The following is a 19,057-nucleotide window of genomic DNA, read 5'->3' on the forward strand; positions in this document are numbered from 1 at the left end:
CCAATAAAACTCACTTCACCTTGCAACACTCCTGTTTTTCCTGTGTCCTTTAAGCAAAAGCTATCAGTTTGGCATTCACTTTGGATGTGTCCTTACTCCTGCTGAAATCCAGGATAACTTTCTTAGTGATGCAAGAGGAAAGTGTTGCTGCTATAGACAAATGTCTGCTTGTGACCAGGGTGAAACAAAGTTGTCCTCTCTGAGTGACAGATTTTGATCCTGGCAACAGATGTAACTAACCTGTGTTCCACTTATGATTTTATTACAGCAATAAAATCCAGTGTGACTTTAGATATCAACTCAGTTACAGAGAGTGTGAGTGAGATTACAGTCTAACCTTTAAATAGTATGGCCTTCTGCAAGGCTGTGCTTTTTCCCAAGAAAAAGATTCCCTTTCTAGTTAGAACACTAGAGTTTTCAGTATTGATCACAGTTGTTTTATTTATTTTGAAAATCTATAGAGCATTCACCATGATGCAGACAAGCACTGGCCCACTGGCAACATCTCAGTTTACACTGGCATTTGTATCTGGGCCATGCGATTTTCTGTAAAATCAAGGAAGTGTGTGACACAATAAAAAAGTATGCCCAAGTAAGCATGCCAAAATTTTGAAAAAAAGATTTGCATGTTTTCTCTTTGTTTCCTTTATCACATGAAATAATAAATTAAAATATAAGAATGCTCTAGGCAATGTACAAAACTAAAAAGGACTTGTTTGGAGAATGAGCATGATTGAGAGGCTATGGATATGGATACGTTTGTACTAGGGAGCTAGAGGAGATAGTTTTTATTTGTGGTGATACAGAAATACATACTTACAACTCTGCACACCAGGGAGGGAATATTCCCATAAACCAAGTAATTTTCCTTGCAGTGCTCCCTGTTGATCAAAGCTGCATAATTTAAAGCATCTAGAGGCAGCTTTAAATTATTCACAATATTTTTTAAAAATAATTTTGGTATATTGCAGACAGTATTTGTGTAACTAGTCTTCTGTACGTTCTAGAAATTGTTGCGTCCTTATAGAGCTCATCTCAGATTGAGAAGAGGGTACATAACTTTGCATAAATTGGGCAGGAGAGACTCATTCTGACACTGAGTTAGTCACATCACGCGAAAGTGCCAGGCACGCAGGACCACAGGCATTGGCAGGGCAGAGCCGGCAGTCTCTAGGTCTCAGCCTGAATGCTGCTGTCTTCTTGTTCCTAAGTTTTCTGATACCCTCAAAAGCCCCAAATAGGAATCCTGCAATTAGTGCATCTAACTCCTCCTTTACTGCAGTCTTCTCTCCTATTGGTGAAAGGTCTTCGCAGCTCATGTAGGGACCCCACCCCTTTTGTGGGTTCTCATTCTGAAGCTATCCACAACTTTACACCTGAATGAATGCCAAACCTCTCTGAATATATAAAGGAAACCTTCACGAGCAATTTCAGTTACACAGAAGAAGCAGAAGGAAAAGATTTCATCCAGCTCTGTCAGACAGAGACTGAACCAGCCATGCTTCTCCCTGCCATTCACTTCTATGGCTTTCTCCTGGCTTGCATCTTCACGAGAAGCTACTTGGCTTTCAAGAACGATGCCACAGAGATACTTTATTCCCACGTTGTTAAACCCGCTGCGGCGAGCCCAAGCAGCAACAGCACGTTGAATCAAGCTAGGAACGGAGGCAGGCACTACACCAGCACCGGATCCGACCGTAACAGTGAGTATCCCACCCGAGGCACTTCACCGCAGCCGTGGGCGGCAGCCCCGCCTGGCCCGGCCCCGGGAGCGGGAGAGGCGGCGGAGCCCGGCCGGAGCCGCGCATCCCGCGGCAGCGCCCCGGCCCCCGCGCCCGAGCGCGGCGCGCCAGGGAACCGGAGCCTGCGGGAAACCGAGCCACGGCGAGATGCTGCTGGTTCCGGGCCGGGATCTGCCTCGCCGGGCGGCCCCCGAGCCAGCCGCCCTCCCCACCCCCGCGCTGGGAAGTCCTGTAGGACCGGCTCTCTCGGGCAGGTTACTTCCTGAGGGAGGTTCATCCAGGAATGCCGCGTTCTATGGCATCTATCGGGCAGGGAAGCGAGATAAAGAAAAGAGAGAGAGAGGCATTTCCAGAGCGCTCGCTTTCTTGTCTCGCCTCCCACTGCGGGCAGGGGAGGTGTCTGGGCTACTTTTCAAGTGCAATAAAAAACTCTGAATTTTGTTCCCGCTGCTTAGTTTTACTTCCTGCTGTAGCACTTAGCCGCTTAACACCTCCAGCAAAAGTAAACAAATCATCTCATAATTTACCTATGATCTCTGCCCTAACTTGCCTTTTTTTATATCCAGTCTTTTCCTTCTGAGTTTTATGTATGTATGTCAGGTATGTGTGGAAATGGAAACCTGCTGACTTTATCTGTTCCCTCCCCTGCACGCCGCCTTAAAATGAAAGAAATCCAGATAGAGAAACATACACACACACCAACCCACCCACAGCAACCTGATAAAAATAGAGTCATCCCTGGAAAGTGAAGGCAACAAGTGACACCGATACCTTTCAGCTAAGCCAGGTGTGTCAGCTTCTGTGAATGCTAAGGGTTTAAATACACAGGAAACATCTCATCATTATGAGATTACTGGAACAGCTCAGTAGGTATTCATTGTCACTGAGCTGTCACTGGTGAAAAGCTGAGCCAGGAAAGACAGAAAAACAGAAGGAAAGATAAACTCAGATCTGTGACCAGCTGCTTCCAGGTACATTCCTGAGTGCAGCTGCAGCAAGGCAAGCTTGAATCTTTTCTGCAAAGCAGGCAGTAGAGCAGCCCTGTCAATTGTCCCTGGGATCAGCCTGCAGATTTAGGGTCCCTCTGCCTGCCCACCCTGAGACACCGGGGACACGGTGAAGCAATCTTAACTCAGTGTCTCAGTTCAGAACTTGCTCCCAAAAATCCAAGTAGAAACAGAAGCAGCCTGTAGCTGTAATATGTAGATGTACCTTCAAAGCCTTTTATGATTCACTCTGAACTGTTTCTAGTAATTACTTCTATTTTAAAAGCGTTAGTTAATTGCATTGTGTGTAGAATCGGTGCCGTAATTGTCCTTCGGAAAGAGGGAGAGCACAGCCAGTAAAGACTGCTTATTAAAATTAAGCACACTGTGGGTGTTTATTTCAAAGTGTAATTACTGAAATAAACAGTTGTGTTTATTGTAGGGTGCAGAACTGCACATACAGACAGGTACAAACATGCCTGTATGAGAAGCTCTGCATGTTGATTCTGTCAGCTGCCTGAGAGAATTTATAGGATCCTCTATGTTACATATAATATACAGACTAGTACGGTTACAAAGATGATGTCCTCTTGACAGCAAAAAAACCTCTCTGAAATTGTTACTGCTAATAAGTCAAACTTCCTAGGCAGAACCCCATTCTGTGGTAACTTCAGCTGTTACCACTTCTGCAGTGTCTGCTCAGAGCCGCAGAGTTCATGGGGGAATTCAGTCCACTGTAACCATGGAATGAGAAAAAACACACTATTTGAAATTCATTTAAAAGCACTTCAACTGTTTTCAAAGCAGTGTTTTCCCCCTTGCTAATGATCGAACGTAATTGTTGTAAACATCACAGTGCAGATTCCCAAGACTGAGAACAAGCAGGAAACATTTCTTCCCTTGGGGCATTTTTCTCTTCTAAAAGGTATGTCCCTGAGAAGGATAGAGAATAAAATTGCCTCTTCTACCACAACTGCTGAAGTGCATGTCATTAGGATTTCTTTATCCTGTGGTGTTATCCAGAGATACCATCAGCACTTGAGGCCCTTGTGTTGGGGCACACAACAGCAAAGAGATAGCCTGTAAAGATTAAAGCCTACTTTAACTTCTGCAAAACATACCTGGTTAATGTGAAAATGACTAGTTAAGGAAATCACTCCATTCTGAATCTCAGTGTTTCTTGTTCTCTGCATTCTGCAGATCGCGTTCAAGTTGGTTGTCGAGAACTGAGATCCACCAAGTACATCTCAGATGGCCAGTGCACCAGCATTAATCCCCTGAAAGAACTGGTGTGTGCTGGTGAATGCCTCCCTTTGCAACTGCTCCCCAACTGGATTGGAGGAGGTTACGGAACCAAGTACTGGAGCAGGCGGAGCTCGCAGGAGTGGAGATGTGTCAATGACAAAACTCGCACTCAGAGGATTCAGCTTCAGTGCCAGGATGGAAGTATAAGAACCTACAAAATAACTGTGGTCACGGCCTGCAAGTGCAAGCGATACACCAGACAGCACAATGAGTCCAGCCACAACTTTGAGGGAACCTCTCAAGCAAAACCCATCCAGCACCACAAAGAAAGGAAAAGAGCCAGTAAATCCAGCAAGCATAGTACAAGTTAGAAGTCAGACATCCTCTGCTCTCTCACCTCCCTCTCCTTGTGCCAAAATTGAACTCACCTGTAATCATTTGCTTTACCATTCTGACTGCTTAAAGACAAGTCTGCCATTGCTGTGTTCTCAGTCGACACTACATGCTTATTGTTTTGACCAAAATCAAAAGGGGCATTCTCAGCATATGGACCTTTTGGGTGATTTTCCAAATTCTCAAGATGGGGAATCATACAAGCCTTCCAAAACCACATTATAAACTTTTACAATTTCTCCAGCCATGGAAGCAAAGAAAATTTGCCAAGAGTATTCACTGAAGTCAATTTTGTAAAATGATGCTTTGTTGTTTGTTTTCTTGAGAACAGTTATCACATCTATTGACTTTTATATCACATTTTATGATCTTCTGACAACGGCTTAAAAATACAACACCTTGTATCTGCTTTCAGATTAATTCTAAGAAAAAGTGCTTTGCATGCTCACCTTTCTCTTATCTCAATATACCAAAAATTAAAATATGCATGGCAGCAATCAAAAAGTAAAGCTGAACAAACTATTTATTTGTTGTTGTAATTATTTAATGAGCTTTTATGTGTGTTACTTCCCTTCAAAATTTCCTTATGTTTATAGCTTTTCATATGTATCAAAGTATTTTCCTATGATTTGGGGCTGGATTAGAACATACATCTTGTAGATAATGTAAAATAGTTATTTTAGCATTTAGGTATATATATTTTAATTTTCAACATTCATAGACTTAGGTTTTATTTTGACATAGCATCATAAAATCTGTATTTTTCATTCTTCATCTTGTATTATTTTTGTTTAAAAATGTGCAATCAAAAGACAGCTATGACTTCCTTTCAAATTAATTGTTGTTGGTTTTTGGGTTTTTTTACAAAAATAAACAGTGCTAAAAACTGTATTGCCTGGCTGTCTGTATGAAAATGCACACATTTCAACCACTTAAACTTACTTATCACAACACTTAAACTTAAAAAAAGGGAGAACATTATTTGGCTTAAAAAAGTCTAGCTGTGAAATTTAACATTGAAACAATCTTTCTCAATGTAAAAATCTTACATGATCATGTAACAGATGGTGCTTATTAGTGGTCCAAGTCAGGTTCTTATTTGACAATTCTCAAGCTCCACATTTCAGAAGAAGCGTATATTAGAGAAATTCTACAAGCTAGTGAGACACCGACATTTTTTTTCTTTTCATTATTAATGATCAAGTCAGGATTATGGTATAAATTACATATGGTTTCATTTTTTTTCTATAGTACCAATACAGTCCTGCACATTTATTCACAAATTCTTATAGAATGTATCAGAAAATTAGTTATTAATCTACTTTTCAACACATAGTTTGTGAATCACCTGTTCTTAATCTTTCAAGCTATATTTAAACACTACGGGCAAGATTTCATCATGGGATTCTGCTGTTCTTGAATCATTAACATTTACAATCCATTTGCACCCAAAGTAAAAATTATACAAGAGGAGAGTAATGAAAATTTTGCCTGATAAGGTCTCACCCAAGTTCTCTTTGACCTTCTTTTTATCTCATCCTATTTTGCATCTTAATTCTGAAAGATTAATAATGAAGTTCTTGGCAGAGATCTTGGTCATTAGTGGAGAGCTGTTTGAAAATCACTGCTGCTGCCTGGCTTGACTTACTGAATTCTAAATTTTATCAACAAAATGGACTGATTTTTCCTCAAAGTTACTTTCAAGAATTTACTTTAAAATTTGCCATATGTAAGAGAGAGATATACTTTTTTAATTCAATTTTAAGTGATCCACATGGTAGTATAGTTAAAAACCCCCATTGCATTAATGAACTAGTTGTTTCAAATTCAGTTTTGTGACTGTCAACATATCAAAATGATGAGACCAGAGACCATTTATACTTAAATTCTCTGATCTTAAAGGTGCTTTTTTTAAGCATAAAAGGAGAGATGATGAATAAAGGAGTTAGCAGAGGGAGAACTGAAATGACATTGCTGCTAGGCATATCAGTTCAGCAGACTTAGAGGTTTTTTTTTTTAAATTTTAACAGACATTATAGTCTCATTCAATCATTTCATGACAGAAAATTTTCTTCCAAATGCCAAACATTTATCAATTTTTAAACTGCTATCCAGCTACTTATTCAAGATGATAAAACACAAAATATTGAGATAATGGACCAAAATATAAATAACTTCAATGCCAATAGTCACTAAAAATCAGTAAAGCTACTCTACCTGTTCTCTGTTTAACTTGCAGAAATACGAAGGGTAAAAAATCTGCACATCTTGCTCATAACTCTTCTTCAGTCAGTGAAGTTGGACTGTAGGAGCAAAATACATCTTTAATATGAGTTTACATTTAGAAATAGAGATAATAACTTCTAGATTGACTTTTTATGCAAAACTACCCAAAGGGGAATAATCTGACACACTTCAGCTAAAATGACTTTGTGAAATTTTGCTGGACATGCTATAGAAAGACCATGGGGCCCATCTTTACATGTGGCATATTTGAAAGAACATGAGGGAAGCCAGCAGGAGCTGTGTCCATCAGCAGCAACTTTGACGTACCCCCTGAATTAGCTAAGGTCTCTTCTTTGGCCACGACTGGTCTTTTGTGAGAGAGATCTGGAGGAAAGCAGCACTAGAAATATGGTCATGTCCAATTTTCTGAAGGAATAATGTTACCCTGTAACGCAGCTTGTAGCTCTGAATGCTTCACTGTGGCCTATACAATCTGCCTTTGGTCTCATCCTGTTACATATGAAATCACAGGGGTCTATCCAAGGGCCCAGACAAAAGGCACTACACAAGTACATCTAACTAGTTTCTTGTGGAGGATCTCCAACATATAAAGTGGCAGTGGGTAGGATATGGGCCATTGCTGTTGTGGAGGTCAGTGGCCAAAGTTTCTCAAAGGCTCAGTGAAACAGTATTGCTTAAACTGAAATAATTTTATGTATGATACATCTCAAGTTTGCTTCTGACTTAAAAAGGAAAGACAAACGTGGTAAAACTTTAACCTAAAGTATTAAGTCAAATAGATACAAGAACTACGTAAATGTTTTGAAAAAGTACAGTGTAGAGGCAGATTAGGTAAATTTTTTAAGCACATTAGACTAGTGCCTAATAAATAGTCCAGATTTATTACACTAAAATTATATAGAAATTTACTTTCTCAGTGATGTTCAATCATATAGGCAGATCAGAATTCCAAATGCTTTCTTAAAAAGTATTTCAAACATCTAAAAAAGAACCTAATAATTTTATAATTTCTCATATTTGCTTCTTTAGAAAACTAAAAGTGAATAAATTAGAATAAATCTGTTAATCTGCCACCACTGTTTCATTACTTTTGAGTTGATGAAATCTGCCCCCAGCTAAGGGGTAAATTGTTTTATAGTGAGTGGAAATCAATTTTCCTCAGACATCACTAGAAACAAACTTAGCCAGATGCTGATTGTTTTGATAGCATGGAGGCATTCAGAGGCACATTTCTTAGAGGCAGTGGTAGATAGTATGTGTCATTAAGACATTTATCAGCCGTGGAAGTCATAAGGGCTTGACATTTGCAATCTAGACCAGAAAGGCCCTTGAGAAGTTTATTTATTCAGTTATTTAATAGTAGTAGCAAATCTGCTGCTCTTGCCTTTCCAGCAGCCTTGGAATCAAAACCATCCAATCCAAACGCTGTCATTTGTTTGGAAATAAAGCAGACATTTGAATAACACCCTTCAAAATACCTAACAGATTTCTGCTAGTAAATCACTTTAGTCCTTCTAACCTTGACCTTTATATCCTTCCTGAAGAAGTACAACATTAATCAAGAAAGGACTGTTCAATACATTCCACTGTGAGAGTCTTGTTGCTACAGTATTAACCTGGAGGTGTTCAGCTGAAAATTATAAGGAATCCTTAGAGCTGGAAAGTATCCTATTCTCATGATGCATTTCCTTTCCTGGAGGCCAGGCAAGGGGCTTTGATTTTAAGTTCATTGACATACATATAAACATCGCTCCAGGCTAAACCTGAAAATTCTCTAGAGATTTATGAGCTCAGCAGACATTCTGTCACTGGATTTGCTAATTCTGCCTGAACATCACCCCCACAACAAAAGCCTGCCCATGCATCTTTCTGAAAGATATCCAGCCTTTCAGCTCACTCCCTTTATGAGTTATGTGGATTGACACACTAGAAAAGTGTGATTTACCAGAGATATTGCCTACCACTGAGTTAATAATCAAACATCTACCTCACTCAGTACTTCCATGACTAGAAAATACTCTTAATTTTTAGTTAATGCTTACTGAAAAACATGCCATGAAAATAAGTAGTCTCTACTAATTGCTGAGAGAAATCTTTAGAAGCACTGGACTGTAACTCCATTTTGGGACTTTGCATTTTCTTACCTCCCTTTGACATGATAGTGAAAGAGGTGATGTTACATTTCCTGAAGTTCAGGCCTTCTTAATGCTTCTTTGCAACCACAAAGACATACAGAGGATGTCTTAATAGAAATGAAAATCTGGACAACTTCTTTAAAAGGGATGTTTGTGGGATACGGTACTTCCTGAATGTTATGGAAAATAAAATAAAATAAAATAAAATAAAATAAAATAAAATAAAATAAAATAAAATAAAATAAAATATCAGCTATCAGAAAAGAGGCCTAAATCAAAATCCCCTGAAAGGATAATACAGTTCTGTTTACTAAACTGCAACAGTAACTTCTGTCAAAAAGTGATTTTTACTACCAACTGCTTAAGTAAAAAATACTAAATCACCAAAAAATACTTTGAACACTTTGTCTATTTGTTGTTCCCTGCTCTATTTTAGTGGTGGTACAATAGTGTATAATTGTCTCATTGTTTAAACCCTTTAATTTATAGTAATGATATTACTACAGCACACTTGCTTTTTGATACATAAATATTTAAATTCTCTTTTTAGAATGTCTGGATCCATTATTTTTAAATTATGACTACTGAGAGGAAAAGCAAAGCTCTGACTTGGCTTAGGAGTTCCACATTTGATTTGTTTTGTTAGTCCCAGTGAGAAGTGACTTAGTGAAGAAGCTGTAAAGCAACTTAGTAAAAGCATAAATGAGTCTGTGAAATCTGATGTTTGGCTGGCTAAAGAGGAGCTATCCAGGCACAGTCATTAAAGTTCTTTTATATAAAACAGTGGAGAGTTGAGAGAGAGGGCCTAAGGAGAAAAATACTTGCCTAGCCCTACCACAAGGACAGCCACTCCAGAGAAATGGAGTGACTATTCAAAGCTTTAAAACACTCTGCAGCACAAAGACTTTGTTTTAATTGCAGCTGAAGCAAGTTTAAACATCTGTTGCTTGTTAGTTTATTATTTTATTTATTTGCTTATTTATTTATTCATTTACTTTAGGATGAGAAAGCTTTTTTCATTCCCTATAGCCATTAAGCTGGGATGGAGAACAGAGGTCTGAGTGTTTCTAAAACGTAAAGCTGCAAAAATTTTGGTTTTAGCAAGGAACACTTCCTTAGGTGGTGTTTTTTTTTTTTTTTTTTTTTTTTGTTTTTTTTTTTTTTTTTTTATTCATTGAAAAAATTGTGCTGAAACTTTTGCTTTTGTGCATCTTTATTGCAATTTTTAGGACAGTAGCCAGACCAGCTAATAGCACCTAGGAACTGGTATCACTGCACTGCATCTTTTGTTTTCAGATATTGAAATGCCTGAACCTGGGTATGTCTAGAAGAGGAGAAGGAAGATGGATCAAAATAAGGAAACAAAATGGCATGTGGAGGACAGCATGTGCTGTCATGAGACTTCAAAAGACTTGCTCCATCTGCAGATTGCCAAGCCCAATAGCCCAGGAACACTGTTACCCCTGAGATGTAGGGACTGTCAAATCTAAATACAAGTGGTAGAAAACCATTTCTGTCGGTCTCTGTGCCTTCACTTTCTATGCAAAGGGAAGAATACACAGCACAGTGTGTCTGTACTGTTCCACACTGAACCAGGGAAACCAGGGAGATTTCAGAATCTGCCATCTTCACAGAAATGCACACTCCACTGCACTGTTCATATCTTCTGGTGGGTGACCACAGCCTCCTATTTCTGAGGAGAATGAATACTGCCTAAGCTGACAAGATTCATGTACAGGTTTCCAAGAAAGCTATCAGTCTGCCACACACCTGGACTTCCTTGTTGAAGAATTTAGCTCAAAATCCTGCTTACCACCTACATAGAATATATCAAATATCATATACATGTATAAAATTACAGTGATCTGATTTTGTGAACAAGACCATCAAGCATACACTAGTGAGTTACACATAAAACCTCTCCTAGCTGTTATGCAACTACTGTCCCTATATTTTCTTTTGATCTTTTTGTAATCTGTTATGGATCTTGACATCTCTCCCAGAAGAAAATGTTTGCAACATCTTTTGCCAATAACATAACAGGTATTAAGGATTTCCATTTTTATTTGCTTAATTTAATTCTTCTTGGCGTATATCTTCCATAAAAGCCCACATTAGACAGACCATTCAAGTCACTGTCTGAATCTTAAGAACATAGTACTTTGTGGTACTCTATCTACTCAAATACTACAGTCCCTTGCAAATCTGTTTGTTTCTGCCCTTCCCTTTGAAACTTCTGGCTCTAGCAAAATAAAATCCTCTTTCCCATGGTGTTTCAATGACCAGGCTCGTTTCTTTCCAGTATTTACATCACCTGTCTCACAATTCTTTTCCACACACACACACCTCACACACACACACAGAAGGATGCGTTACTTAATCCATTTTCTGAAGCATTGAGTACTGAAGAAAACAACATATGAAAAAGCACAATAGTACTGGCACAGGTAAGTTCCAGGAAGAATTTTTAAAGCAAAATGAGCTGGACTGCATTACTCAGAAAAACAGTAGCAGGATACAGAACATTTTTCATCAAGTAGTTGCTTTGCAATCCAGCTAGATTAGTATGTTGGAAAATGGTTAACCTTTGATGGTTGCTCAGTGGTGTATGTTAAACAAGCTGAGTCTCTGTATAATTGTTGGATGATAGGTAGCCACATTGCTGCAGTGGGGGAAAATCTGTAACCTTGATCTTTCTTAAAACTGAACAGGATCAAAAGATCGATACTTTCCAATCTGACATTTTCATGCTAGAACTGCACAAGTCAGCAAAGGATGAGAAAGGATTAGGACAAGACTACTGTTTTTAGGGACTACCATGCTGCTCACCATAAAGCAACTCTTTGGAAAGACAAAAAAGATTCACAAACTTTACTACAAGGCAGACTGCATTTTAAGCCATATCCTTTTACCAACTACCAAAAGGGTTAGAAGGTAGCACTAAAAAAATCAAAATAAGAGGACAAAAAGAATGATTTTTTTTTTTTTTCTAATGTATATCATATAAATACACGGTGAAGACTAAGGCCAGTTTTTGTGTTGGATAGTACCTTGTCTTGCCTGCTGCAATTTCAGTCCCTGATGGAATAGTTAGGACCAGTCTTCATTCATTGTGTAAAAACTGACATGGATGGAATCCCTCCTATATGAACTCTGGCAAACTCACTTAATCTATATTCTTTAGATGTAGGGCCAATGAATAACATCCCTGGTATTCTTAAAGTAAGGACCATTATGAAAATGGCAAGAGATGCAGAAACAATGCTTTCAGCGCAGCAATAAATATTAAAACTTGTACACCTATATATACCAAATCTGTAAATTTTCATTGGTGCTCTTTGATAGTCTCCATCACTTGAAGTTCGGTGAATCGTTTCATTTCCTTCACAAACATTCCATGGAAATAACACAGAAGAAGGTAAAGAATAAAACACAGCATGATAATATACATACACCAAAATGAAAAAAAAGATTCAGAGCCATGAAAATCCCAACTTTATTCCAAGTCTAACTTAAACTCTTATATATTTTCTAACATTTCACTACATCATTTTGTATCACTGGCACCATCTGTGGCTCAACACCACTTACTTAACCAGTTCGTAGACTCTCTCCGCTTTGAATCATCTTGAGAAAAGCAAACTACCATTAGTCCTTCCTCAGAGGTAACTTTCTTCAGTCATCTGTCAAAATTAAACATTTCTCTTTTTACTGACATGGTAGGGCACTATCCTAATAGCTGGTGCCAGCTCTTATGCCGCACTGACTGTGGAAAACAGCCATAGGGATTTCCATCCCTCAACTTGCATGTCCTCGTTAGTGTCACCATCCCGTGCACTCTGACAGCCAAAGACCCTAAACCACAGTTCCTCTACACAGCACAACACATGGTGATGTTAAAGCTGAGCAGATAGGCCTACCCAAACCTGGCATTACTGAGCATCTGACCAACACACCTAGAATCTACAAAGTCCCTTCCAGAGCCAAGTGTTTAAGACAAGTCAACTGTTTCTAATGAAAAATTGCAAGGCCTTCATCTCATTGCCTACTTGCCAAAGCACTCCCCAAAGCAGTAGTAGTCTTTTTCCAACTCTTTAAAACTTTTCTGAATTTCACAAATTCTCCTGCAGTTAGGGAATTTCACTCTCATGAATTACTGAATAACACACTGTAGGGTAAGTATCTTATCTTTAAATTCTTTTACTTTGTGTACACAAAATACTAATTGGCTCCTGAAGTAACCTTCCATATCCCAGAGGCCTAGAGGATTATCAGGTAGAGAATGGGTAAACACTTCAGGGGAAATTTAACATTTTAGGGTGAAGCTTTAAAATGTGTGCCAAACATCAAAATCAATGTTTGTCAATTTTTTCTAGCACTCGCACAGCACACGAGCAAGATACTTCCTCTATGTAGCAACTATTCATAGAAGAGATTTAGCTACCAAAACCATGTAAAACAATGACAAAGGGGTTTGCGCATGTAAAGCACACAGGATAGAACAGGTGAAATGCAATGCATATTTTTCAACATACCTACAATGATGTGCAAGCATGAAAACACCCCTCTGTGTTCAAAGACCACATTTCCTTCACATTTCTGGCATTGAAATTCTCTATTTACACTTCAACTTTTTTTTAAAAAAATATTTTTTGCAGAATTGAAGGAAATAGCACTTACAATTCCCCTTAGGGATCTAATCTATAGGTGGCTCTATGCACACTGTATCTAAGGCATGTAAGCAGTCTTTGATATTTGATAGTTAACATTCACATCATTTAAGCTATGCATGTGTATAACTCCCTTGCTGTACACGCTGTTTTGATCTCAGTTCCACATACCAATAGGAGCAAATCAATAGCACAGCTCTTTATCTAAGTATTCCACACATCTATAGCATCTTTCATCAAAGATTCTCAGACCAAGAAATAACCCTTTGCAGTCATATTTGTAAAAATACAAATATAAATATATGCTAATGTAAAATGAGATAAGAATTCCCTGCAGGTGTTAAATATGCTTTGGAGAGAAAATATTTTTGCCCTTTTCAACATTGCCCCATCAATTATACTTTCTCAAGCTCTATGTTCCCTATGACACTATATTGACTTGGAAACCACTGTCACCACAGAGCAAATACTTCAAGGCAGCTGCTGTGCAACAGATTGAAATAGTAAAGATGTAGAAGTAAGTCTAAAAGGACCATGTGGAGGGTTGATAAGCCCTCAGACTCAGGCTCAGGCAAAAGCTAGAAAATTGTGAAGAGCATAAAATAAAATTGGCACATGATCATTTTTTCTAGTAATCAATCAGAACTGAAATAAAATATCTAGAAAAAATAAGCATGCTTTCCATGAAGCCTAAGACTTCAAGACCTAGTGCAAAGTGCTACAAATAGCAACAGACATGCAAGATAAAAACTGAAATTCTATCCTTTGGGGGACTTCCTAATCTCTTTAAATAGGCAAGGAGCCTGTGTCTATTTCTGTAAACAGTGACTTCTATGATTTGAGACAGTTATTGGTGACTTCAGGAGAGCCAAGACTGCTATCCTACATGAACACAAAAACTGTCTAAAGAGAACTGGCATTCCACTTCCTTCACTACAGCTCTGGATGTTCATTTTATGGCTTGCCACCACTGAAGTAATAATTCATATATCTGGATAAAATTATTGAAATATAATCCTGTGAACACAAGGTTCTGGTTAAAAGCCTGCACAACTGCTCAGAATGCTACAGATACCATGTTAGCTTCAAGAAGGGCTCTCAGATTTGTAATATTTTTATCTTTATGTTATCTTTTAGAGATCTTAAACCTCCACAGTGTATTGTGGGGTTTTTGTAATTTTGCTTTTACAATTTACTTTAACTTGCAAAATATTCCTTGACTGCATGCATTTCCCGTTTGAAACTCATAACAGTCAACCTTGCTGCTTGTCAGGAAAAGGCAAATTCATCTTATTTTGCCTGCATTAAAAATAAAATGTTTCAAGAGTTTTGAAAAAAAGGACAATTTCTCAGCTATACTACAAATACAGAAGACTCAACTGCAATTTTAAATTAAGAAATTTTATTATTTCACTAATTTTTCCACAAAAACATTTCAGAATGATATCTACCACTCCCATAACAATGTTCTCTGAAAACCCTATTATGAGTTTCAGTCATAGAAACAGATTATTTTTTCCCCAGCAGTCAAATTGTCAGGTGAATTTCACTACTGTAATTTTATTCCAATTTGTACATATCTTCTTTCTTTAAAAAAAAAAAAAAAAAAAAAAAAAAAAAAAAAAAAAAAAAAAAAAAAAAAAAAGAGAGAGCGAGAGAGAGAGAAAAACCACCATTTTTTTCAGCCATATGATTGGCATGTTTACTGCATAATTGCAAACTACAGCTGTGATTTCAGATGTTATACCCCTGCACAGAAATGATAGATTAGCCTGCTCTTTACTTGCTCTGAGGTAAATGCTGCTTCTGTTCCTTTTTATCCAGCCAATAACTACAAAATTCTTCTTCCAATATGTGTGAATTTACATTTTTCCCACTTCCAATGTTTATATATGAGCATGCATATATATGCATAGCAACTAAAACATTAGATTGATTTAATACAAAATGTATAATGGAATGGAACTGGAGATAAATTATGTATTCACAAAGTCACTGCATTCCCTAAGTGCTTCACTGCATGATACTAACAAGTGAATATTTAAAAAAAGGGAACCCCCAAATCCCAGTTTTCTTAGCTCATGGGAAAGCTTAATATAAATAGATAAGAATGTTAAATATGCTCTTCCTTCCATATCATTGTCTAAGGAAAAAAAAAAAAAAAAAAAAAAAAAGGAGAAATAGCAGTAACAAATTCAGTATATCCAAGACCCCAAGAATCTGATGGGCTTCTGGAAAAATTTCCAGGTGCTAGCAACACAAGACAAAAATCTTTTGACTCCATAAGGACTGTGGAAAGCATGAAAACTTCTGAAACATTTGATATTCAAGTGCAGCCAAAAGCAGCTTCAAAGTGCTTTTTGGCTGGATTGTAAAATCTCACCATAATATACAACAGATTCAATGACACTGAAGTCTGCTTCTGCCAAAGTCCATCCATCAAATATAATTTATTCTGGATTGATCAAGTGTAATATCCCTAGTATAGTAAGGAAAATGGACTTCAGAGCAAGAACAGAACCAAACTGGCACATGTTCCTTCACAGAAGAAGTTAATATTAATGAGTGAAATGAAGTGGGGAAACATTGGCTGGACAAGAAAGAAGGTACTGGGCACAAGAGATTGTGGGTGTAGGTGAAGACATGTAAAACCCCAATGTCAAGAAGGAAGGGGAAAATAGTTCTGAAGGTTGTTTTGGTGTTGGGAATGTCTTACCTAATCCTCAGAACTCATATACAGTGTGAGAAGCCATGGAACCAAAAAGAAATTATTTTGTATCTTACAGAAAGGCAAACAAGAGGTGTGGCTTTTATGAATGAATGAATGAATAAATGAATGCATGAAGACCTGAGACAGGAATTCAGAAGATGTTACACTGAAAAAAAATGAAAAAATGGAAATGATGCAGAATAAGTTGCCATGAACGCATTTGTATAGAATTTCTGCAAGAAAAAAATCAGAATCAAAGATGATTTTTGACACTGGAGGTGCTTAGCTTAAGAAGAAAAATTAATTTGGGGCAACTAATGATAATGAAATGATGCTGACTCACAGTACAAACTTGGAAGTCCCAAAAAGAGAGAACAGAAAAATATATGTCATCAGTCAGGAATTAGGTAGCGAAACACTTTCCAAGAAAAGAAAAGAAAATACCTGCTAAAAAAGAACATAAACAGTTTAATATAGTTGCTGAGCCAATGGATTAAAAAAAAAAAAAATCCCACATGCTAAACTGTCCTGAGGACAATGAGAGCAACACTTGTTGGGAGGAAAGCAGTTCAATTTCTAGCTAATTCCCTCTCTGGTGAAAAGTCTCCATTCCAAAAGCTTGACACCTCTGCCTGTAAAGTGCCTGGGCTGTGCATGACTTTCCTGTGACTGCAGGTATCAGGAATACCTGTGAAGTCTTGCCTTTGCTAGGAGGGATCACTCCACTCCTATTGTATGACTCCTACTTATGATTCCTCTGCAAGCCCATATGATAATTCTACTCCAGTTCACAGCTGGCACTGGCAAAGCAGCCCAGCTGGCAGATAAATGTTCATGCTTACTCCTCAGAAAGGTCTCTGTATGTGTTTGTCTTAGGTTCCTCTAAACACAGCTAAGAGAAACCTGAAAAGCTGTAAATAAGCTATCTTCTCAAAGATATAAAGAAATTCTGCAGACTCTAAAAACTTTGGTGATTTTAGGATAGACTGCATATAAGACACTGAATTTTTCCTAAAAATAATGTCAAAGAGGCAAGGGCCAGGGCCCTGAGTGTCCCCACCTTCAAGCTTGGATGACTGAGTTAAGGAGTCTAACTTGTCAAGTAAAAAGAGCTCTTCCACTAGTAAGAGCTGTTATGAAAAAGCTAGAAGCAACCCTCTTCTCAACCCACCTTTCCTTGTTTTGCTTTGGAAGCTACTTTTAAGCAGTCTTTACTGTTGGCCTCCTATGTCTGCACCTGGTGTGCTGCCTCCCTGACCTTGACCCGCACCCACTGGCTCAGCTTCCTGGCTTGCTCTGGCACCTGCCACCTCACTAAGGTCTTGACAGGCGATCGCCAGACTATACCTTCTCTGCCATTTAATGGGCATCAGCCCTGAGAATTTTCCAAACATGTCTCAGCCATCACTGCTTACAGTAAGTAACACCATGAGACAAGCTGGAAGATCCCAGATCCTCACAGAGTTGACTACCGAGTTTTACCTGTGGGTGCTCGCTCACAGAGGCTGAACGAGAGCCATGTGGCCAAGAACGTCAATGGCGTGTTGACTTGTATTAGAGAACTGATGTGGCCAGCAGGACCAGAAGAGCTGCAGTCTTGCTATACTTGGCACTGGTGAGGCCACACCTAGAGTGCTGTGTCCAGTTTTGGATCCCTCACTTCAAAAAAGACATTGAGGTGCTGGAGTGTGTCCAGAGAGAGACAAGAGGCTAGGGAAGGGTCTGGAGCACAAATCTTGTGAGGAGCAACTGAGGGAGCTGGGGCTGCTTAGCCTGGAGAAAAGGAGGCTCAGGAGAGACCTTATCACTCTCTACAATTCCCTGAAAGAAGTTTGGAGTCAGGTGGGAATCGGCCTCTTCTCCCAGGTAGCAAGGGACAGAAAAATAAATTGCCTCAAGCTGCAACAGGGGAGGTTTATGTTGGATATTAGGAAAAATTTCTTCACTGAAAAGGCTGACATTAAACAGGATGCCCAGGGAAGTAGTGGAGTTGCGATCCCTGGAAGTGTTCCACAGGTGTGTGGATGTAGCACTTGGGAAATGTAGTTTAACAGTGAATACAGCCATGCTGGGTAAACGATTAGACTCCATCACTTAAAGAGGTCTTCCAGCCTCAACAATTCCAATATGATCCTATTCCAATCTCCCCCTCCTAGAATGAAGGGAAACAATCACCACATTCCACCAGGTGTCCCCGGCCAGCCTCTTGGGCTCTCACGAAGACGCAGGCCCCACGGTTCGCCCTGCTTTTCCCTCGGCGCCGTGTTTATTTCCTCACTGGGACAGGAACCCCAACCCCGTTGCGCGGCTCCCCCCGCTCCCGGCGGGACAGGGCGGGACGCGCCTCCCCCGCGCCTCAGCTCGGCCCCGCCCCGAGCCACCCGCGCGCCGGGCATTTAAAGGGCCCATGGCTGCCGTACCCGGGCAGTGCCGCTGCGTGCCCGCTGCCGCCGTGCCGCCCTGCCCCAGGCGCTCCCCCGCCGCGGTCCGGGTGTTCCCGCGGGGCTGCAGGGGCCCGGGGGAGCTTCTGCGGGGACTCGCGTAGCGCGGGGTGGGGCGAGCGGTAGGGCCCGGTGCGCGCCGGGGGCAGGCGCGCGGGCGGGCGCTGGATTCTTTGGATCGCGGACGTCGTGGGCGAATAAAACAGGCGGGCGGGCGGTTGCGCTGTTCTTGCCGCGGGGGGCGCGGAGCGGAGCCGCCGCCGGGCCCCGCGCAGATGGAACCCGGCAGCCGCGGCGCCGTGCCCGGCGGAGTGTCGGTGTCGGCCGTGCTGCCGGCGGGCGGGAGCGGCGAGCGCCTGGGCGGTGCCACCCCCAAGCAGTTCTGCTCCGTGCAGGGGAGGCCGCTCGTCAGCTATGCGGTGCGGGCCATGGAGAGGTAACGAGCCCGGCGCCGCTCGGCTCCCGACCGCGCCCCGCGGGCTCCTGCC

At 40.0% G+C, this 19,057-nt stretch overlaps 2 protein-coding genes across 8 annotated transcripts in view; both read left to right on the forward strand.

Moving 5' to 3' along the window:
- The first annotated feature begins 1,332 nt into the window (after window positions 1-1,332).
- On the forward strand, window positions 1,333-5,252 carry SOSTDC1 (sclerostin domain containing 1). Its single transcript, XM_040070713.2, has 2 exons — window positions 1,333-1,703; window positions 3,929-5,252. Exons 1-2 carry the CDS (start codon window positions 1,385-1,387, stop codon window positions 4,342-4,344), a joined length of 735 nt encoding a protein of 244 aa, XP_039926647.1. The 5' UTR covers window positions 1,333-1,384; the 3' UTR covers window positions 4,345-5,252.
- Window positions 5,253-18,844: 13,592 nt separating this feature from the next.
- Window positions 18,845-19,057, forward strand: part of CRPPA (CDP-L-ribitol pyrophosphorylase A) — a 122,441-nt gene continuing 122,228 nt past the window's right edge. For all 7 annotated transcript variants that reach the window (XR_009208433.1, XM_040082285.2, XM_040082257.2 and 4 more), the window contains exon 1: window positions 18,845-19,005. Coding sequence is in view for 6 of the 7 variants with exons in the window: in XM_040082285.2 (XP_039938219.1) it covers window positions 18,845-19,005 (161 nt within the window). In the remaining variant the exon portion in view is untranslated. The remainder of the gene's footprint in view (window positions 19,006-19,057) is intronic.

The sequence above is a fragment of the Hirundo rustica genome, chromosome 1 (assembly GCF_015227805.2).
Source record: "Hirundo rustica isolate bHirRus1 chromosome 1, bHirRus1.pri.v3, whole genome shotgun sequence".
In the NCBI taxonomy this organism is placed as follows: Eukaryota; Metazoa; Chordata; class Aves; order Passeriformes; family Hirundinidae; genus Hirundo; species Hirundo rustica.